The following is a 24,232-nucleotide window of genomic DNA, read 5'->3' on the forward strand; positions in this document are numbered from 1 at the left end:
CTGATGTCTTTAGCATTGATGCTGATTGTCCCCTATCATCCACTCTTTCTTATTTTCCACAGTTATAGGATCTTGACTTTTAGCAAATCACATGGCTACTCAAAATGAAGATCATATTTTCAGCTGCCTTTGAAACTAACGATGACATTGTGATGAAGTCCTTGCCAGTGCTATGTAGCACAAAAGATGTGTTCATCTCTTGGGATGAGTATGCATGCCATTATTCCCCTGTGCATCCTTCCTTCAGAGAAAATACACACATATGCTTGGGAAGCAGCCATTGTGGACAATCAATGATCTTGGGAGTGGTATCCATATATAGTGGAGTTACAAAGCCAAAGAAACTGGGAATCTGACACTGTGGAGTATCATTCCAATTCTATATATTTTTTCCTGTTATTAGCAGCTAATTACCTAATATTAATTAATATAAAAACAAAGAACAATAACTATGTAAAAGAGATATGTCAACATTAACAAAAGAAAAGAATTTTCTGGAGGAAAAAATAATTTAGAGAAAACTAATTAATATATTCAGAAATAATTGTACATCCATAAACGATAGTACGCCTATAAAAGAGTTTATACAAAAGGATGAATAAAAGAACAAGAACTATCAAAGACTAAGAAATATGATTTATCTCACAAAAAAATCAATAAAATACTGAAAAATAATACTGTCCAAAATGTCCAAATTTTAGAACCAAAAAGGCAAAGAAAATAAAAATGAAATAAAAATCAGAGATAAAAAGGACAAATCTAGGTTGATGTTTAATAAGCAAGAATCATAGAAAAAGAAAATGAGAACATGAAATAATTTTTTAAAAATAGAAGATTATTATCTAAATCTGAGGAAGAATGTGAGTACTCAGCTGACAAGTTCTACTAGAGAACTCCATGAAATGTCAGAACAGAAAGGATACAAAAGTCCAAAAAATGTCTTAGTTGAAGGAAAAAACCAGATGTGCGATATTCATTATGACCATTCGCAGAGATCTGGTTCTTCTTTCAGACACATGGCAAGATCAAAGTTACCTGCTCCCTTAAAACTGAGCATCGCCATGTGACTTCAAGTAGGAGAGGAAATGATGAATATAATTTTGGATGAAGGCTTTAAAAGCTAATGTGCAATTTACTCTCATCTTCCAGCTGCCACAGACCAGCAATGCTCCAGGGGGTAATAATCCTCTTAGCACGATTATGCTATTGAACATAGTATGGAACAAAACCCAAGGCTGACCTGGGATGGTTACATATTGTAATCAGGAGATAAACTTCATCATTTTAGGTCACTGAGATTTGGGGATGTCACTGCAAACACGGATCTTATCACAAAATCCCATCAAAAAAATGAAAATTGGCTCTAGGCTTCTTATCATTAACAATGAATACTGGGTGGGGGGGGGTGTGTGGTGGAAATCAATACCTTCTAAACTGAGAAATGATTGTTAACCTAGAATGTCCAACCCTGCCAAATAACCATGGGTAAAATGAGCACATTTTCAGACATGAAAGAACTCAAAAACTTTACCTCATATATTCTTTCTTCAGTTGTTCCTTGGAGATGTGTTCAGTAAAACAAAAATGATTCAGAGTAATTTTCATCGTGGAAGATCATGATAATGGAGATGACTGAAATGATGATTGAGGTATCAGAAACACTTTGAGAACAATTGTAAGGAGTAGTTAAGATATATTGGCTTCCCCTAGAGGATTATCATTTGCTTCTTTGCACGCTGAGACATCCTAAAAACCTTTCTCCAGAGCAAAGATCAGAAGGGGGCACTCTAGATCTTAAGTCAGTATTAGCATTCAAACTGTAACTGCATCCCCTCCCACCTCACCAATTCTAGGTGGGGAAGAGAGAGGAAGCAATAAGAACAATTACAAATGGAAGAATCAGCTCCAGAAGCTTCTAGCCATCCTGTCATTCATTTGATTAATTCAAAAAACATTTTTGAGCGTATGCTATATACTAATCCCCATATGGTATATACTAATTCCCCAGGGAATTCAGAGAAAAATAAAATGGTCTCTGCTTTCAAAGAGCTCAGAATCTTTCAGGAGAGATTAACTCACATAAACCAAGATCCACGCAAAGTGAAACACATATGGTAGAACTGGTCTAAGAGGAAAAGGTAGAAAGAAGGAGAGATTAATTCTGTGTGGTGAAGGGTGGGGTGTTCTAGAGTCCTCAAAGTTTACAGAAGGCCCTGATTCTATAGGTAAAGTTGTACCTGGAGCTGGCATCCTTTGGTTGTGTGAAATAATCAGGTTCCTTTTTTGCTTAACCCAGTGTGAGTCAGGTTTTCTATCCCTTGCAAAAAAAGCTAACTGAATTCCCTAGCTCTAAGAAATATTATACTAAGCAGAAAGAGAAAGAGAATTGGTCAAAGAACTGCCAGTGAAAACGCAGCAAGCAGGAGGAATATATCCAAAGAGGCAAGAAGAAGCCACCTAGAAAACCAAACCAGGAGAGTCTCATGTGAAAAAGCAGGTGCATGGAATTCACAAACCTCTAAGGAGAAAAGGCAGTAAAGACCGGAAAAGAATTCACACCGGTGACAGTGGAGCCGTGTTAAGGTGATGTTGATAACTGGGAGATGAATTCTTGAGGATAGGGCAGGCCTTACTGCCATGGGGGATCATGTGGAGCCCAGTTACGGGTAGTCAGAGTGATCAATTGAGTGCATGATGTAAACTTACATGCTGGAAATAATTTCATAATTTGGTGCAGCAAATTAGACGTCGGAATGAAATGTGTAGTTATGGTTGTTATGTTTGTACTCCAAATAGAATCAATTTATGGCTAATAGAATGACTTGCGTGAGCAATATTGCTGGCTCTCTCTCCTACAGTGTGTGACAGTAGGCACTGAATAAAAGCCTCACTTTCCAGCACGTTTGTATTTGAGAAGTAATAAGCAACAATCCTCACCCTCTTGCCCTATATACATATGAGAGAATGTGCAAGAAAGCTCACTTCCTTGCACTTACACATGTGAGAGACGGGATGGAATGATGGGCTGAGATTAATAGGCTGACATTTAGTCAATGTAAATATAAAATCCTGAGTTTCAGCTAAAAAATTTAAAAAGTAATAATAAGACAGGGTGCAGGAAGATTCTATGAACAGGAGATCTTGAGTCTGTCACTCACCACAACTCAAAATTGGACTATCTTGCTGGAGACAGGAGTGGAAAAGGTATTCATGGATGGCAGGGCAAAAATGGTTCTGGTTACAACAAAGGCTGAGGAAGAAGGGAATGAATGACTTTTCCAGTTCCTTAAAGTGGCATCAGGTCACGGGGGTCACGAATGCCAAGCTGAATGCTTTCCCATTGATCAGGGAAATGTAGCAAAATATTAAGAATGAGGCGCCATGAAGGAAATGACTCCAGGCGGCAAATTGGAGACCCTTGGATCAGTTGAACTAATTTCTGAAAGCGGCCACAAACTTTTGAAAGCTGCCTTGTTTGAAAAGCGTGCTAGATCTGGAGGTCCCGCTCAGCCTTCGTAGGCTCTGTCCCCACCAGGCTCCGCCCCCGTGCCCGAGGAATCTGGAACTGCCCCAATCCCGAGACCCTGTTTAGCCTAATCCCGCCCCCACCAGCCCGGCCCCACCCCCTCAGTATCCCGGGCGACGCTCCCGCGTCCCTTCTCTCCGCGCAGACTGTGCCAGGTCTCCGAACAACTGCTGGAAGAGGAGGCAGCACCGGCGCCCAGCACCTGCCACCGGTGGGGATCACACTTCGGCGGAACGGAAAACCAGAACTGCCCCACGGGGCCAGCCCACCGAGGTTCGTGACGGCTGAGGCGAAGCTCGGGGCAGGACTTTAACAGTTCCCAGGAGAGGCGGGCTGCTCTTCCAGGCAGTCCAGTCCCTTTCGTGACCCCAGCAGGCCTTCCTTCGTCAGTGTGTAGACGCCTTCTCAAGCTTCGTGAACAGAGGCCCTCGCCATTTAGCCTCAAGAAGTGGATAGAAGTAGGAGCCAGGAGAGGCGCTTTTCCTGCTTCCCAGTTCACCTGACCCTCTGAGGGCAGTGGGAAAATAAACCGGTGTAGGAATAAATTACTAGTCCCGTTTAGGACTAAGTAGGAACAGAAAGGGAACTGAGGTGCCCGCTGTTTGAGTAAAGATAACTTAGTGTCTAATAAGTTTGAGAGATCAAATTGTTATCCCTAATGTCACATTTGTATTGGAATATATTAATACATATACATAATTCAGATGTACTGGCATTTCATTGAATTAGTTATTAGTTTCTCCCCTAGGACTACATTTTGGTATTAAAACGTCCATTTAAACACACATTAGGTACTTGGTATTATTTGTATGAGTGACTCTTATTCCATGATTTGGTACAGGAAGAGGAGTTATTCTGTTAACTGATTTGTAACTTTTTTCTTCTCTCCTTTGCTATCATTATTCCTAATTTTCAGACTGACGTCTGTAAACCTTGGAGAGACCTTCAGCAGTAATCTCCGAATGTAAGTCAACTGAAACATGGCCTGCCTTCAACACTTTTCCTACTTTATATTTTGATTTCATCATCAAGAAATGTCAGTTGGTAGAAAATGTCTGATTTCTTTTTATTTAATGACCTAACTCATGACCTACCACTGAGTGCTAGAGGTGTTTAAAAATTATGATACAAGGGATAGACGTTTAGCCACTCTTTCAGCTTCTTTGTGTGACTTTCTTTTACCCTTTTCAGGACCATAATTATTGATACTTTTTCCATAGTTTTCTTTAAGCTTTTATAGTAAAAAGAGCTTATGGTGATAACGTGAACAGTTCTAATTCTTACAAATGATTTTATTGGTGATCGGAAAATCATATTTATTTTGAATTCTCTTGATGACAAATAATAAATTTGTTTGCTGTGGTCTGTCGGCTTTCTCACATCCCAAAGTGATTGAATTCTAGAGATGGTAGTCGGCCTCAGACCTCCTCACTCCCCAAGTAGCCTCTGTCTACTCAGTGCTAGGCCTACCCTTTTCTTTGTGTTTCCTGATGAGGGCATCTCTGGGCCGGAGGAGGAGGGTTACTCTTTGAAGAATTTTACTTGGGGGGCAGAAATTTAAACTCTCACCATGGGACACGTTCATCCTGACCCAGCACTCTTAAACCTTTCATCCTGTATTTCTCCATTCTCATTTGTCTTTGCATGTGGGGGCCAAACCGTGATACAAGAGCCAACCAGCAGATCAAAGAACCCACCAAATCTCTTCTGAATACCAACAGTGGAATGGCTTCAGGCGGCCTTTTGATCTCTGTCTCAGCACCCTTGGTGCCACATGCAGCACCGCCCACTTGCTGGTACTGGGAGAGCTGCCTCTGGGTCCTCCTCACACACTGCTTCACCCTCGGCTCCTGGAGCTAAGCTGGTTTTGGTACCAGCCAGAGAGGTGCCTCACATTCTCTGTCTCCATGTGCCTGGATCGGAACCATTCCCTTCCTGCAGTCACACCCATCTTGTGTGATTTCCTCTGTGCTCTTGAACCAGGAGAGCCCTGATACAGCGCATTGTTTAGGATGTGTTCCATTTCTGCTTGAACACAGATAGTCACCCTGAACCATTCGTCCCGCTCGGTGGAGCTCACCTAGGAGCTGGGAACACTGTCTGTCCAACACCAGGAAAGTGATACAACTCATATCAACAAAGAGCAAAGGGCTTCCTTTACAGATATAATTTCAGACTAAAATGACAGGTCCCTAAGCATGCTTGCGTTTTTTCTCATTTATTTTCCTCTTGGCTGCTTCTATTTGCTAGAAAGCACCAACTTCCTACTTTAACAAAATTCAGCATAAATAAGACTGAACTTACAAAAGAGATGGTGATTATTTAGATTAAAAAAATTTGTTGTAGGAAACCTTTAAATATTTGATGCATATCAAATGTTATGTGCCATAAAATTCAGTTCACACATTACCTGTTGTGTAGAACAAAATACCTTTATGTGACCATGAATCAATTGTGAAAAACAACATCCCGTTTCCCAGCAGGCATAAGCCAGGTACGTGTGTGGGGTTTAAGGCAGGGGGGGAGCCTGCTCAACTTTCACCCTAACTCTGAGCTTAAACTTTCCAACACAGTTTGGTTGGAGCCTATTTTTTCCAACATTGAGTTAATAACTTTTTTTTCCACTTTATCATTCAGCTCTGACCACCCCCCATTCAGAGTCTGTGCCTTGAGGCTTGCCAGCAGGGCTTGCAATACTAACATTAAACTAAATTTAAGAGTAAAGGTGCTCCTGCTGCTAATGTTCTCAGATCAGAGGAGAGCAAAATGAAGGAACTGGCAGCTGAAACATTAATGGTAGGAAACGACTCAGATATTGAAAAAAAAAAGAATCGCAGTTCATATGTGTGACAAAGAAGACATGTTCCTCTCCACGTGTGGCGTTTGCATTTGATTTCATTAGATGCTTATATTTTCTAGCAACAATTATCTAACCCAAGTAAACATCAAAAAGGATAAATTTTACATCACATACTGACAGCCCAACTTTACAGGGGTGGCTTTTACATACCTTGTTGGCTGGATCGCACTCTGGGGTTTGGTGCCTCTTTCTGTCTACAAGCAGCTGGATCTTTCTAGTACTTGGAGAATTACAAGTACTATTTCCTCATTTTGAAACTCCTTGATGAACCCTTCAAGGGCCCTTGCAGTTATGTAGAAATCACTCCTGCCCCAGTGCCCTTGGCAAGCAAAGTGGGGGCTCTCAGAACTGTCTTAATTCATAAAGGATGAAATGCCCCAACTGAAACAAACAGTCATTGTTTTCTCCTGTCCCTTTAGAAATCCATTAAGGATAGACAGATGAGGGTTAAGAGCTGAGATGGCCCAGATTTGCTCTGTAACATCAGAGGACTGTGGAACATAGACTCTTCTTAGCTTCTCTGAAATAGGCTTATCAGAGGTGGGCTTGGGGAAGCCTTTGGTATGCCTTCAAACCTGTCCATGAGATTTTTCTTTATGTTGGCCTTAACCTCTTACCACATGTTCTACATAATGTTGTCATTTAGTAAGTTCTGGTTATCCAAGTAACTCAACTAGTTAATATGACATCTGATCAGAAGAGTAGGGTTTTTTTTTTAGTTTTATTTACAAAAGAAGTAACTATATTATGAAGTTATGAAGTAGGAAAGGACTAAATAACATTTGCTGTTCAGACAGTGTGCTTTAAAGCTGTAACTATTTAAAAGTAAGTGGACATTGTTTCATGGATCATACCATGCCCTGATAATCTGGGTAATGCTAGGATTCCATCATATGTAAAACATGACACTGATCTGCATTAAATTTTCTCTCGGGGCACCTGGGTGGTTCAATCGGTTAAGTGTCCATGATCTCATGCTTCATGGGTTCGAGCCCTACATCACACTCTGTGCCGACAGCTCAGAGCCTGGGGCCTGCTTCAGATTCTGTGTCTCCCTCTCCCTCTGCCCCTCCCCTTCTCACGCTCTGCCTCTCTCTCTCTCTCTCTCTCTCTCCCTCAAAAATAAATAAACATTAAAAAAATTAACAAAACAATACTTTTCTCTTTATGCAAAAAATTATTTTCATAATCTTTCATTTATTTCAAAGACTTTCCCTCAAGTCTTATTATTCTTCTACCTCCCTCCCTCATGGCTTTGTAGCACTAGAGGAATATTGTACCTTGGCTGTCCACAGCTGGCTGTACCCCAGATCTGACCACATCTCTCCACCTCCAACTCTCCCTGAGTAACCATCAACTTTCACCCAGATTTCATAACAACTGGCCTCCCAGCTGGCCTGTGTTATCTGCCCTTCATCCCCTGTAGTCTAAGCTCAAAGGAAACAAAACTGATCCTTTCGAGATGCAAGTCAGGTCATATTACCCCTATGCTCAAAATCTCCAAAAGATTCTTAATGAGAGTAAAAGTCAGTTTTTATAGTAATCTTCAAGATCCTACACCATCAGAACACTACCAAATTTCTCATTAATGTCTTTGACTTTATCTCATTCTGCTCTTATTTATGCCTTCACTACTGGTGAGCACTTGGGTAATTTCTAGGTCCCTGCTTTATATTTTGCTGTACATCTTATCATCATCGGACATTATATATATTTTGTATGTTTGTGTATTATCTGTTTTCCCCCACATCACCCCTATAATGTAAATTTTGTGAGATCAGAGATTTTCATCTTTTTTGTTCACTGCTATATCTTTAGCACCTTGAACAGTACTTGGCACCAAGTAGTAGCTCAATAAATATCTGTTAAATATATTTAAGGCCCATGTTGATAGTGCTTTACCCTGGGTCTCACATGTAGTAAATGCTGGAAGTAAGTGACTTAAAACCTAAAATAAGCCTTTCAGTTGTTTGGTGAGGCTTAGGATAGACATCACAACTGGTGGACATGGTGGTGGAATCAAGAGGCTGTGGCCTTTTAGATGCCTCTCTAACAGTAGAAATGTGTGTTCTTTTGCATCTGAAAGCCCTTGCAGCATGTGACAGTTTTTCCATTCTACGTCCACAGACATTATGTCCACACTTCTTCCTATTTAGGGTAAATTTTAGATAACTTGATTTTATAGACCCACCTTCATTATTGCTCAGCTACCTTACCCACTGTGACACATTACATCTCCCAAAGATGGCCACAACAATATCTCCATCCCACATTCTCTTCATACAATGTGGTGTTGATACTCTCCCATCAATAGGTGAATCTATGTTCTTTAGCCTTGGATCTGAACAGGACTTTTATCCCAGTAGAAGCAGTACTATGTGACTTCCAAGGCCAAGCTCTGAAAGTGGATATAGTTTCCATGGCTCTTCTTCAGCATACTTGTCTTTGGAGCACTGAGCTGCTGCGGGAGAAGCCTGAGGCTGCCAGGCTGTGAGGAAGCCAAAGCCCTATGAGGTGGCCAAATGTAGTGTTCTGGAAAATAGCCTGTTAAGGTCACAGCTAATACTTTTAATTACCAGATACAAGGGATGAGACACAGATGATTTCTGACCACCCCCCCCCCACCATTGAGTTACCCCTAAACTTCTGAGTCTTCTCAGAAGAGGCCCCAGTCATCATGGCATAAAGAAAAGCCATCCCTTGTACCCTGTCCTAATTCTTGACCCACAAAAAGTGTGAAAGATGATAAATTGATGGTTGTTTTAAACAGTCTTTTCTGGATCTCTATATTTTGAAGTGATTTGTTACACTATGGTAGCTGTGTGCCTCTTGGGGAAGCTGTCTCCTTGTTGAGAATCAGTCTTAGCATCCATCACTTCTAAAGCCTTTATTTGTGAGTGAGAAAGTTTTTAGAAAACAGCAAAGTATGAGCAATTTTCAATTATTGATTGTAACAGGAAAGCAAAGCATGAACATTTGAAATCTATAGCTGTCCTGAAAATCTTCACTCTTTAATTGCAACCATGTCCCTTAACAAAACTCCTACCAAAGCCCCTGATTGTCTGAATCTTCAATTCATTTATCAGATTTTTTCCTTATCCATTGTTGGTAGAGATGCAGACAAGTAATAAATTGGCCAAAAGGCACATAGTAGAAGAAAATAATGAGAAGCCACCTGCAGAATCCACTTAGTGAGTATCCTTCCTGAATAACAGAGCTATAGCTCTACACACAGAGGCATTCTCAGCTAAGATGACAGACTGTGGATCTCTAATTATGTCTTAAAGGATTATTTGAAAGATTCATTCGTTAAAATACTGTTTCTGGTTTTTGTTTTTGTGTTTTGGTTTTTTTTTTTTTGTAGTCTAAAATGACCACCCTGCCCCCACTGCCCATGACACACCCAAAGCTTACATCTTTAGCCAGACAGAAGCTGCCATGTTTCCCCAGCACGATTCCAAGGTACGTGACCCTGGTTTTCATTTCTTTTCCTACAGAATGAACTGATTGCAGTAAGAAATGTCAATAACACATCTCAGAAAACAAAATTGTTGAAAGACAAAAGTATATTGTTATATTCAGAATATTCAGGTCTGCTGTTTCAAAAGGATTGATGAACTTCATCCAAATATTAAGAATTTATTTGCTTAGCAAGCTAGTGCTCATTTGAGTGTTTTATTTCCTGTTCTAATTATATCATGGTCCTATAAAACATTGGAGATATATTTGCTTTTTAAGATGTTGATGGAGAATTGAAAGCAGAGGCTTTAGGACTGAAAGGTGGATAGATTCTAATCCAAAGGTCCTGAGTGCTGATTTCCGTTTTGGAGGAAGGAGAACCCAGTGTTATTGCTGGGGTAAGTTGGCAGGCAAGATTTAGGAACTGAAGTGATCCTGGGGCCTGAAAATGCTGCTGCACGTGAAGGACTGCTGAGCTCCTGGAGCTGCCACGCAGAAACTTAAGGACAGAGAACAATGTATTTTGCCCTAAGTATTAATGTGTTTAGAAACTGTTCCTTAGAAATTGCCATTTATGGCTTTATTGAGTTATAGTGATGCAAATATTATTTATCAATATAAATAATTTGTGTAGGTTTGATTATTTATTTCATATGCCAACTTTTCACTTCCTGCAAGGCATAAGGATCAAAGTATTACGAAACTACTTTCTTTTGAGAAGGACCATACTTTAGTATTTCTGGGAAAGACCAAAGTCCCTGGACCAAAATAAATGCATACAGCTAAACTAACATAAAAGTTCCCTTATAATAGCAAATCAAATTTTCCTTTCAGAAAATTTGAAAAACAGATTTTTTGATGCATGCATAATTCAGGGTATATGTATATTCTTATTTTCAATTTTACTTTTGAATAATGTGGAATATTTACAAAGTCTGACAAAGCTTGTTCTTCCTGTCTTTTATAATGCTTGAGATTCATTTTCTTTTCAACACCAGCACAAACACAGCCCAATCTCACATCTCTACAATAAAGTTTTTAAAGAAAACTATTTCTTGTATTCATTTTATTGAAGAAAAAACATTTTTTTCATCACCATTTAAGGCATAGTTTTGTATTAACATTTTACATTAGCTTCTGAATAAAAACACATACTTGTTTAGGCCTGTACTTCCATTGTTACAGGATGTTAGTAGTATGCTTGTTTTTAAAGGTGCAAGGGAGTGTGAAGAATAAATACACTACAACTGTAATGTATTTCTCAGTAAAGTCTTCTTAAAATCACTTTTTTAAAAAATAATTTGAATTTATGTGTGATAAAAAAAACCACTCAAACATTTCAGTGCACAGTTGGTGATGTTTAGAACAAATAAATTTTATACATTTGTATCAAATAGGTGTTCTTAGTTCAAAATCCAGTGTGAGACAGAATATGACTTCTGTATTGGAAAGTTACAGTGTGAAGCAATGTGAGTCAAATGGAAGAGCTTATAAGCTTGGAGGAGAAAACTCCATTTACTTAAGAATGCTGATTCTTTTAATGTACTGGTGCTTTATTTGTTTGCACGCTGAGTTAATATTCTTCCCTGTCCCTTTCCATTCAAGAAAATGAAAATTTGGAAATTATTAATCAACAACCTAAGTCTATAGCTATTGTAGAACATTTATTATATATAGTATTATACCTTAAGTATTTCTCTTCTCCTGGTGGCATTTTATATATTTGGGAGCTTTTCCACTTGATAAAGCAGTGCTTTATTATTTCTTTCCATTTCATTTAGGTCTCAGTTGATCAAAGAAAAAGATGACATAGATCATTATCTGGAGGTGAATTTCAAAGGATTGTCAAAAGAGGAGGTTGCTGCGTAAGTATAACCTCTTAAAGGTACTTTAATATAAAGTTTGTTTCTTTTGTCTTGATTCTTTATTGAAATTTCAGTTTTCTTGTGCAGTACAACTTTTTCATTGGAACATGGCATTTAAAAATTAAAGCCCATATTAAATAGTGATAAGTCATGTCTATTGATCTTACACATATCAAAGTCTTTAATTTCATGGCTTTCAAAATTCTCATATTTACCAAGATATTATACTATCACATTTGCAATATTTTAGTTAAGTCTGTGCTATTAATTGCTTATTAACTTCCATTTTAAGGTGTATTGCCTCCATGGGGAGAAATTTCTTTTAGAGAAAGATCATATCTCTTTTTCCTAGCAACTTAAAACAACAATTCCTTACAAATATATGTTCCTCCCCCCACCAAAAACCCACAAAAGAATGAGTGGATTGTACTTTATTGGTTACTTTTTACATAAATCTAAACTGTCTGGATTTATTTTATCAATGGACAACACGAACTTTGCCATTTTATCACGTTAGAAACTAATTTATGGTTTGAGTAAAAACAGTATAAAAATCTGTGTAGGTTAGTGAGAAATGAATAAAAACCTATAATAATAGCTAAAAAGGCTTAATATTTCTTGTCTGTAGACTTGGTGGCTATGTTATCATCAGATCGTTAGATATAAGTACTGAAAAATAGAAATATTTTAATACACATGCATCTTATGAAACTCATTAGATGACTCAATTAAAATATTTTATGAAATAAATGCTTTTAAAGCATCCTCTCTACTAGTATTGTCTAGTGCTGTGGGATTCTACTGAAAGTACTTTCTTAGTATTTTTGGTATAGATTTTCACAAAGTGTAAAATTCCAAGTGTCTTGATATGTTTCATTTGATTAGATATTATCTTTGTGAATTTGCATATAATGTGGAAAAATGGAATAGTTCATTCTGTCAGTAGTTACTTCATAGAGTGACAAAATTTTATGGTACCTGTAATCACTGTCTTCCTTGGAATGCTATTGACTTCCATATGTGGTATATGGGCCCTCTGGTTAAATGCTTTTCTGATTGCTGATTTATTAACTTTCCATGGTAACCTGTTGGTTAAAATTAAAGGTTAATATTGTCTGATGATACTTCTTAAAAGAAAAGTATATATGAGTGATATTTTCCTTCTTATTTAAATATAATGATATACAAATATCTGTAATTGACTTAAGAAGTAGGAATTAAATTTGGAATTAAACATGCTTCAGATATTTTAACAAGCTAGAAATCCATATACAGCACTTAAAATCTGCTAAGCTTTCAGTCTGCACTGAAGAAAACTTTGACCTAAAAATGCAAAATAGGCTTTGCTGATGAGCATTCTCTTAATATTTTTTTGATTAAAGGTATTACCAAAATTATTTCAAATCCATAATATGCTACAGAAAACAAGTAGCACCAGATAAATCTCAATCCTTACAATTGCATTCTCCTTAAAGTTTCCTGCACCTGAATACTTTCTTAGACCAAAGCTAAGATAGTGGATGCAAACCTTAATAGGAAGATAGCTTGTACTTAGTTCACTCTTTTGATTGATATATATTCTAGGCTTTGCCACAGACAAACTAATTGAATAACATGTAAGGGAGAAAGTTGATGAATAATTTCATCATCTCCCAGCAATACTCAGCAGGTGCCATAGGAATTATGCATATTCTGTTAACCAAGGAATTGCTACATAAAACTTTTTATTAGTCATTCAACTCTAAAAAGATAAATTGGTCAGCAAGCCTTCAAGTGCCTGCTTTATATCTAATACTAGGTTTTTCACAGGGGGAAAGACAATGATATCTTATTATAAAATATTTGGCCCCTTCCTTGTCTCTATTTGAAACAATATTTACAAACAGGAAACAAATATGGAATAAATGAGTGCTGATTGTATTATGAGGGGCAGCCTCAAGGTCTAGAGGAAATCAGGATAAAACCTACCAAGGAAGACAGATTTTGAGTTTGGCTTTCTGTTTGGTAGCATTATAAAGTGACCAAACTAGGACATCACAGATCCTCAATATAAAAGGGGAAGAAATTGATGAATCAAATTTTCAGTCAGACAAAAGCAATGTCTATGATAAACCTTTAAATCTCTATATACACTGCTTTATACATGCTAAGATCAAGTGTATAAAGATGGTTATATACATGTTCATTATATAATTGATATACATATCCCATAATATGTATGTGCTCTCTGTCCCAAAATAATGTGAGTCCCAAAATAATGCTTCATCATCTAACCCAAAAACTTTATACTCTGGACTTCTCTTCTATCATAATGGGTGGAAAGTTCCTATTCTTGTCTAAGGATGATGCCTCTACTTATGCTCTGAATACCATCCGCTCTTACTTGTTCCAAGACTTTCTCCTGCAATTAAACACATTTTTCTTCTACATCATCATTTTCTCCCTTTCCACTGGATCAGTCTCACTTAGCATTCATATTGACTTTAGTGTTTCCCTTGACTTCTTATCCCCCTCCAGGTTCTGTCCCATTTTTCTCTACCCTTCATAGCAACCAGAAGCACTGTCTCAATATTTGTACCCATTCTTTGCATCAGTTGACTCTAACTAGATTTCCAGCCCCAGAAGTCACAGAAATCTCTCTGTTTAGAGTGACCAACGTCATTCATTTTTACAATATATAATGATGATGTTTCTGGACTCATCTTTCTTGATGTCTTCACAGTATCTGATAGAGTTGAGCACTCTGCCATTGATCACTGTGTACTTGTGCCTGCCAGGATGCCATGTTCTATGGTTTTCCTCCAAACTCTGACTGTGCCACCTTAGTCTTTCCTGGCTGGCTTTCTTTTCAAACTCTCAGTGGTGGGTTGTCCTAGGGCTGAATCCTAGGCCTTGTATTCCAGCTACATTCTCCTTGGATCCATTCTTAAAGTTTTAAGTATCACAATATCCTGATGACTATCACATTTATAAATTCAACCCTGAGCTTGCTATTGAGCTTCCAATTTTTAAAAATATATTCATTTATTTATTTTGAGACAGTGTGAGCAGGGGAGGAGGAGGAGGAGGAGGAGGAGGAGAGAGAGACAGAGAGAGAGAGAGAGAGAGAGAAGAGAGAGAAGAGAGAGAGAGAGAGGAGAGAGAGAGAATCCCAAGCAGACTTCACGCTGTCAGCCCAGAGCCTGATGTGGAGCTTGGTCTCACGAACTGTGAGATCATGACCTGAGCCGAAATCAAGAGTCAGATGCTTAACCAACCGAGCCAGTAGGAGCCCCGAGCTCCAGATTTTTATATCCAACTGCCTCTTTTCCGTATATACTTGTATTTTTAATAGACATTCTAAGGTTAATATGACCACAAATGACTCTTGATTTATCCCTACTTTCCCTCAACTCCCCCAACAAATATTCCCCCCACGGTGTTTCCCATATTCAGTAAATGGCACCAAGGAAGCCTTGAGTTTCGCCCTGACTTCACCACCCTCCCCCATCTAATCCATCTCTATGACCTATCATGTAACTCCAAAATATATTCTGTGTTCATCTACTTCTCTTCATTGCATAGCTACCATCATCCCTTGCCATGGACACTAGAATTGTCCTGGCTGCTCTTCACATAGCCCCTCTAACTCTGCCAAACTTCAGCTTCCAGAGTCATTTTTTGAAAAAAATAGATTATGACATTCATTTGCTTAAAACCCCCTGAGCTTCCCATTGCTCTTATGATAAACTCTAAGGTTTACTGTTGTTTGGACTTTGCTGTACATGATCTGGACTTCACTGACCTCTCTGACTTCATCTCCCATTCTCCCCGCCACTCATTCTTCTCATTGTGGCCTTATTGCTGATACTGTTTCTTGTCATGCAGGTAATGTGACCCCTTCAGTCTCCCACTTCCTGACCTCATAATCTAGTAGCCCTCACTCCACCTATACTTACTCTCAGCCAAATCATCTGGTTCTATTTCTGCTATAATTTGGTCCCCCTCTTGCATTGGGAGTTTGTATTTTGACTGTCTTCATCCCAGCAGAATAGATCTGCACGGGCACAGGAGCATGTCTCTGTGTGCCTTGGCACGTGGCCAGAAGCCAACAATTGCAAGTTAAATGAATGAATGAACAAAATGTTACATAAACACCGTGAAATAGGTAGCCTGCTAGGGATATTCTTTGCTTGCAATATTTTCAGGTCAATGTTGTTTGTTAACTGGTTTGAATATTGAATCAAAGAAGTTTAACTCCTCAAAAGTGTCTTATATACACAAATAGGAGCATAAAATTTAAATGAGTAATTGAGCAAGACAGTATAGACTAGTTCCTGGAATGGCCAGATCCAATTGGGGGATCATTTTACTTGGGAATGGGTAAAGTAGTTCAAAAGCAAAGGGCTTCTGGTTTTTTTGTTTGTTTTTGTTTTTGTTTTTGTTTATCATCTGCATTTGCAGAAGAATTTCAGTATGCTTCATTACTTTTTAAGTGACTGGATTATTTCTGTGCCTAGTAGGTACATTTTTCCCACGTTTTGTGTTCACGTACAATATAATTAACACTGACAATTTGACTTTTTTAGATAAATCTGCAAATAGTTCATTGATAATATTTGACTCACCTTTAACAACTAAAGAAGATCCTGTTGTGGTTTTGTGCTTTGCTTTTTGTTCTGTATTATATTGTCAGAATATTGTATTTTTTAAAAGGATTGAAAGTATCAGGGGCGCCTGGGTGGCGCAGTCGGTTAAGCGTCCGACTTCAGCCAGGTCACGATCTCGTGGTCCGTGAGTTCGAGCCCCGCGATGATCTCGCGGTCCGTGAGTTCGAGCCCCGCGTCAGGCTCTGGGCTGATGGCTCGGAGCCTGGAGCCTGTTTCCGATTCTGTGTCTCCCTCTCTCTCTGACCCTCCCCCGTTCATGCTCTGTCTCTCTCTGTCCCAAAAATAAATAAAAAACGTTGAAAAATTTAAAAAAAAAGAAAGTATCATTTATTATCATATCATAATTGCTTTGAATAGCTAAGTAATGAAAGTGTCATTTGTAGATTCAAATAAAAATTTCTGGGGGGCAGTGTTTACAGCTTCAGCTATGTGTATGAGGATACAAATAAACAAAATCATCAAGGGACAGAGAGTGCTTATCTTTCTTCTTCAGATACCACGTTTTATTATGTGGAAGAATAGATTTAGATCAAATAGAGATGTGTGCATCTCTAAGATATTGCTTTCTTTCAGAGCATCTCTCAGCATTATCAGTTAAAGCTCAGTAAGCGTCACTTTGTCAGCACAAGTGGCAATTAGACTGTCAGTTGTCATATTCAATGAGTTTGGGTTGTAGAGACAAAGAACCATTTATTTTCATATCTTTTAATGGCTTTCACCCCTTCCTCATTTTGAATTGTATTATACTGACACAGTTAAAGTAAATTAGCATTTTGCCAGTGTTAAGTTTTCGTCTTGAGTTTATCTCAAAATTGTCTTCCAAAGACGCTTTTATGAATCACAGATACTCTTGTTTTAAGCAAATGTAGCACCTGGATTTGCACAACGGCCAGGTTATCAAAATATACGTGACAGAGCGAAGTTTATTCAGGATATAGTTCACATTAACACCATGGGAATTTAGACCCCTTCGGTGTGCTTTTCAAAGCTCTGCTTCATTTATCCTGTTTACCTTTAAATAATTTTGTGAAATCGTTTGGTTTTCTCTTCAAAACATTTTGTTCTTTTGTGATGTGACAAGTTAAATTCTGTATGGAGTTTTGCAAATCAACTTTCTGAAAAGGGTAGTTGACAAATAAATGGCTCCATGACTAACAGGAACAGTCAGGAAAGAGAGGGATGGAAGCTGCCCTTCTTTCCTTCCAGGTAGCAGACCGGGCTTTAAGGTCTTACTGATTCAAGAAAGAGAGACAGGATTTTGATGTTCTGAAGTTTCGGAAAGGCATTAATTAGTCCTTACCTTATCATGAGTATAAAAAAATTAAGCAATAGCAGGGAATACTGATAGGAACAGAGGATGGGTAACTTTTGTTTGTTTGTTTCTTCAAATTCTAGTATTGTTTCCACAGCGGATCCCTAGGATGGGAAACTGGGAAAGACTTTTTTGACCATAATTTTTTTTTAAAGAATATTGATATTAATAAAATTTAAAATTTTGGAATTTAAGAAATGTAGTTGGAAAGAACTTTTAAAAATATTGTTCCAGGGACACCTGGGTGGCTCAGTCAGTTAAGCTTCCGACTCTTGGTTTTGGCTTAGGTCATGATCTCATGGTTCAGGAGTTTGAGGCCCATGTTGAGCTCTGTGCTGACAGCACTGAGCCTGCTTGAGCTTCTCTCTCTCCCTCTCTCTCTCTGCCCCTCCCCCACTTGCTCTCTCAGTCTCTCTCTCAAAATAAATAGACTTTAAAAAGTTAAAAAAAAATCGCTCCCTAGATGCAAAGAGGATCTCATAGTTTCATCAAAACTAAGTCTAAATAAATTAAAAAAGGAGGAAAGGTTTCAAATGCCAACTTCTTAGGCATTTATGTCTCTATGTCTTTTAAAAGTTTGCTTTAAAATATTATTTTCATATATGATGTTTAAACTTAGCAGCTCTGTTAGACTTAAAAAAAAATCTTTGTAAGGCAAAAGCACAGGAATCATGACATTACAGCTGTGGCTTTTATGGGAGCTGATTTCTCCCTCAGTTGGAAATTTGGTTTTACTGCTTAATATCTGTGTGATCTTATGCAGGTTATCTGATTTCTCTAATCTTTGATTTCCACAACCATTTGGAAAGCACAATGATAATAGGAAATTCTTATGAAAGTTAAATGAAATTCTGTATAAGAAACACATGTAGACAACATTTACTTTAGCTATTTAACAGTCACTGATCTTTTTTTTTTTGCTTTTAAAGCATCTACTAATAATATATATAACCTAAATACTTCACATTAACATTATGTGTTGATTTAGGTATTAATATTCATTTATCACTTTTCTTTACATATGTATAATTACGTATTTTACTTTGTTACCTAGGTATCATTTTCATCATGTTCAGAAGATAGAGATTTTTGTGTGTTTTTTTTTTAATGTTTATTTATTTTTGAAAGAGAGACAGAGCATGAGCCGGAGAGGGGCAGAGAGAGAGGGAGACACAGAATCCAAAGCAGGCTCCAGACTCTGAGCTGTTGGCAAGGAGCCTGATGCAGGGCTTTAACTCACAAACCATGAGATCATGACCTGAGCCAAAGTTGGATGCTTAACCAACTGAGCCACCCAGGCGCCCCAGAAGATAGAGTTTTTAATAAGTTTTAATTTCAAACTTAGTAATGCTAACCAACGAGGGGAAAATATTTTTTATTTCAACTTATGGTAAATTTTTCATAAACTTACTTATGCTACACCAAGCAATACAATTTGTATAGTCTGCTGAGCTATTCCAACCCCCTTTAAAACATTTCTACAAATTGCTTTAACTTACCATTACTATAATAAGATTGCTTTACTTATAAACCTACAGTTTGAGAAATGTAAGGAAGATAGCCAGAGAATGTGGCTCTTTCCCATAATAGCTTGTAAACCTGAAAGTGCACAATAGCCCTCCTGTATTTGGAAATCATTTGGGAAATTGCTCTTTCAGGAACAAGGAACAAAGTGATAAAAGGAGATAAACACCCAGGTACCAGAGAGGTTGAATCAGTCAGAACTGTCAGTGGGATGAGCAATGACCTAGCCACATCACCTGTAATTCACGTGGCAAGATGATTTTGTTATGTTGAGTTTTGTCTTTGATATTGTATTCTGTCTGTATTGAGAAAGAAGGCAAGGGAATATCTAAATTAATTAGGCCTTTTTCCATTTTCCATTATGGCTAAAAAATAATCTTCAAAATGTTGATATTACTGCAATTATGTAAAAATCACCCCCTGGCTCATACCCACACCCTATTCTGTTTTCTGTTCTGGAAACTGGAGTTACTGTAACTAGTGTCACCTTCTCAGTACTTAAAGCAAAACTAGGATATAGGCTCACAAATATCCTTTTGCTTTCCCAGGGTTTCCACAAATATTACCAGATCAGAGTCTTTTTTGGTATAGCAAAATTAGGTGATGCCTAACTCTACATTAGAAATGTACAACATTATTCTCTTTTTAAAAGATTTTTAGATTGTAATATGCATAGCATAGTATTTTCCATCTTAACTGTTTTTAAGTGTGTGGCTCCGTGACATTAAATCATACTGTTGTGCAACCATCACCACCATCTATCTCCAGAATTACTTTCAATTTGCAGAACTGAAACTCTGTAACCAATAAACAATACCTCTCCTTACCTGCTCCCCTCAACTCCTAGGAACCATTATGCTACTTTCTGTTTATATTATTTTGACTACTTATGTAAATACCTCATGTAACTAAAGTTATTCAGCACTTATCTTTCTATGACTGGCTGATTTCACTTTGCACAATGTCCTCAAGGTTCATCCATGTTGTAGCATATGTAAGAATTGCCTTCCTTTTTCAAGCTGAATAATATTCCATTGTATGTATATACTACATTTGGCTTATCCATTTATGCATTGATGGACACTTGGTTACTTCCATGTTTTAGCTATAAAATGCTGCTGTGAACATGGGTGTACAATTATGTCTTAAGGACCCTGCTTTCAATCCTTTTGATTATGAACCTAAAAGTGGAGTTTCTGAATAATTTGTAATGTTATTTTTGATTGTTTTGGGAACACCATTCTGCCACAACAGTGGCTGTACCATTTTACATTCCAGTAACAATGCACAGGGGTGCCAATGTCACCACATCTTCACCCACATTTATTTTTTTCTGCTTTTATGACAATACCCATCCTAATGGGTATGAGATGGTATCTCATTGTGGTTTTGATTTACATTTCCCTAATGATTAGTGGTGTTGAGCATCTTTCCATGTGCTTATTGGTTGGTCACTTGGATATCTTCTTTGGAGAAATGTCTGTTCAAGTCCTTTGTCTATTTTTGAATTGAATTGTTTGGTTTTTGCTATTAAGTTTTAGGAGTTCTCTATATATCATGATGTTGACCCATGATATGATACGTGATTTGCGATTATTTTGTCCTGTTACATAGGTTGCCTTTTCACTCTGTTGATAATGTCTTTTGATAACAAAAGTTTTTAATTTTCATGAAGTCCAGTTTGTCTTTTGTTGCCTGTACCTTTGATGCCATATCCAAGAAATCATTACCAAATCCCATGTTGTAAAACTTTGCCGTAAGTTTTCTTTGCATATTATAGTTTTAAATTATGTTTGGGTCTTTAATCCATTTTAATTAATGTATCCAGTGTTAGGTAAGGGTTTAACTTCATTCTTTTGCATGTGGATAAACTTGTTTTCCTACCACCAATTGTTGAAAAGACTGTCCCTTCTCCACTGAATAGTTTTGACATCCTTATCAAAAATTATTTGGCCATACATGTGAAGATTTATTTCTGACTCTCTGTTCTATTCCATTGGTTTATATGTCTGTCTTTATGCCAGTAGCACACTGTTTGATTACTGTAGCTTTGTGGTAAGTTTTGAAGTTAGGAAGTGGGTGCAACTTTGTTCTTCTTTTTTCAAGATTATTTTGGCTATTAGGATGCCTTGGGATTCATTATGAATTTTAGGATGGATTTTTCTACCTTGCAAAAATTCTCATTGGTATTTTGATAGGAATTGCATTGAATCTATAGACTGATTTAGGTAGTATTGACATCTTAACAATATTAACTCTTCCAATTTATGATCATGGGATGTCTTTCCATTTATTTATATCTTGCTTAACTTTTTCAACAATGTTTCACAGTTTTCATTGTATAAGTCTTTCATCTCCTTAGTTAATTCCTTGGTTTATATTTTGTTGCTATTATAAATGAAGTCGTTTTCTTAATTTCCCTTTCAAATTATTTATTATTAGTGTATAGGTATGCTACTGAATTTTGTGTATTGACCTTGTATCCTAATAATTTGTTATTAGTTCTAACAGCTTTTTCTGTGGAATCTTTAGGGTTTTCTACACCAGGTTTCTACAACAGCTGGAAACAGATCATTTTATTTCCTTCCAATTTGGATGTCTTTTATTTCTTTTTTCTTGCCTAATTGCTCTGGCTGGGACTTCTAGTATTATGTTGAAAAGACATGATGAAATTGAGTATCTTTGCCTGGCTCCTGAACTAAGAGGAAAGCTTTCAGTCTTTCATCATTGAATATTCTGTTTTCTGTGGGTTTTTCATATATGGCTTTTATTATGTTGATGTAGTTTCCTTCTATTTTTATTTGTTGGGTGTTTTTATTGAATTTTTTCAAATGCTTTTTCTCTATCAGTTGAGATGATCATGCAGTAATTTTTTCTTCATTCTATTAATGTGGTGTATTACATTGATCAATTTTAGTATGTTGAACTATTCTTGCATTTCAGGAAGAATTTCCACTTGGTCACGATGTATAATCCTTTTAATATGATGCTGAGTTTGGTTCACTCGTATTTGTTAAATCAACATTCATAAGGGATATTGGTTTTCTTGTAATTTTCTTTTCTTGTAGTATTTTTGTCTGACTTTGGTATCAGGGGCAAAGCTCTCCTAATTGAATTAGGAAGTTAGGAAGTGTTTGCTCCTCTTCAATTTTTTGGAAAAGTTTGATAAAGATTGGTGTTAGTCCTTTAAATGTTTTTGTAGAATTCACCAGTGAAACCATCAGATCCAGGTTTTTTTTTGTTGTTGTTTGGATATTTTTGATTACTGATTCATTATCATTAGTAGTTATACAGGTTTACTATTTCTTCATATTCAGTTTTGATAGGTTTTGTGTTTCTAGAAATTTGTCCATTTCATCTAGGTTATTGAATTTATTGTATACTGTTTTTCATAGTACTCTCATATTTTTTTTTATTTCTGTAGAATCAGTAGTGATGTCCCTACTTTCATTTCTGATTACAGTAATTTGAGTTTTCTTTCTGTTTTTCTTAGTCAGTCTAGCTAAAGGTTTTTCAATTTTGCTGATTTTTTTCAAAGAACCAACTCTTGGTTTCATTAATTTTTTAAAATACTATTTTTCTATTCTCTATTTCACTTGTCTTTGCTCTAATTTTTGTTATTTTCTACCTTCTGCTAGCTCTGGGTTTAGTTTGTACTTTTTCTAATTCATTAAATTGTAAAATTAAGCTGTTTATTTGAGATCTTTCTTGTTTTTAAATGTTTTTGAAAGATCTTTCTTGTTTACAAATTTAAGCTCTTACAATTAAATTTCCCCTTTGGCACTACTTTCATCATGTTCCATAAATTTTGCTATGTTGTGTTTTCATTTTCATTCATCTCTAAGCATTTTCTAATTTCCCTTGTGATTTCTTCTTTGATCCATTGGTTGTTTAAGAGAATGTTTTGCAATTTCCACAAATTTGTGAATTTTCTAGTTTCTTCTCTGATTTCTAACTTCATCCAGCTGTGGGCAGAGAAGATACTTTGGTATAATTTAAATTTAAATTTTAAAAAATAAATCTACTGAGACTTAATTTGTGGCCTAATATATGGTCTATTCTGGAAAATGTCTCATGTACCTTTGAGAGAATGTGTATTCTGTTGTTGGTAGAGTGCTCTGTATATGTCTATTAGATCCAGTTGGCTTATTGTGTTATTGAGTCCTCTCTTTCTTACTTATCTTTTGTTTGTTTGTTCTAACCATTATTGAAAGTCAGGTATTGAAGTCTTCAGCTATTATTTTAGAACTATCTATTTCTCCCTTCAATTCTGTCATTTTATTGCTTATGTATTTCGATAGTCTGTTATTAGGTGTATAAATGTTTATAATGATTATATCTTCTTCCTGTATTGAATCTTTTATGAATGTATTATGTCCTGATTTGTCTCTTGTAAACTTTTTTAATTTCAAGTCTATTTTGTCTGACATTGATATAGCCACCATTGCTCTTTTTTGGTTACTATTTGCATGGAATATCTTCTTCCATCCTTTTACTTTCGACCTATTTTCACCTTTGGATCTAAAATGAGTCTCTTGGAGACAACACATAGCTGGATCATGTTCTTTTATCCATTCTGCAAATCTCTGTCCTTAACTGGAGAGTTTAATGCATTTACATCTGAAGTATTTACTGATACGGAGGGACTTCTGTCATTTGCTATATATTTTCTATATGCCTTTTGGCTTTTTTGTCCCTCATTTCCTTCATTACTGTCTTCTTTTTTTGTTTAGTTAACTTTTTGTAATGAAACAATGTTAATTGCCTTTTAATTTCCTTTTGTATATATTCTATAACTGTTTTCTTTGTGGTTACCATGGATTACATCTGACACCCTAAAATTATAACCCTCTAATTTGAATTTATACTGGCTTATTAACTTTATGAACATACAAAAACTTTACTCCTTTATAGCTCCATCTCTGCCCCTTTCAGTTATGGGCATAAGAGAATTAAATTTTATACATTGTCCAAAAAACATAAACTAATCATTTTTTTTGCTTAGAACCCTTTTTGGAGCAGTTTTAGATTCACAAC

At 36.8% G+C, this 24,232-nt stretch overlaps 1 protein-coding gene across 7 annotated transcripts in view; it reads left to right on the forward strand.

The window, feature by feature from the left end:
• The window catches only part of TTC29 (tetratricopeptide repeat domain 29), a 674,033-nt gene that overhangs the window by 424,962 nt on the left and 224,839 nt on the right, over window positions 1-24,232 (forward strand). For 4 of the 7 annotated variants that reach the window (XM_053901209.1, XM_053901212.1, XM_053901208.1 and 1 more), the window contains 4 exons: window positions 3,672-3,799; window positions 4,443-4,490; window positions 9,751-9,848; window positions 11,627-11,710. In XM_053901209.1, coding sequence (XP_053757184.1) covers window positions 9,757-9,848; window positions 11,627-11,710 — 176 coding nt within the window. In that variant the 5' untranslated portion in view covers window positions 3,672-3,799; window positions 4,443-4,490; window positions 9,751-9,756. Of the gene's footprint in view, window positions 1-809; window positions 861-3,671; window positions 3,800-3,863; window positions 3,985-4,442; window positions 4,491-9,750; window positions 9,849-11,626; window positions 11,711-24,232 lie in introns of those variants that run through there. The other 3 variants (XM_019420920.2, XM_019420931.2, XM_053901211.1) reach the window with 3 other exon arrangements.

This window comes from Panthera pardus, unplaced genomic scaffold (genome assembly GCF_024362965.1).
Source record: "Panthera pardus isolate Hobbes unplaced genomic scaffold, ASM2436296v1 HiC_scaffold_13, whole genome shotgun sequence".
NCBI lineage: Eukaryota > Metazoa > Chordata > Mammalia > Carnivora > Felidae > Panthera > Panthera pardus.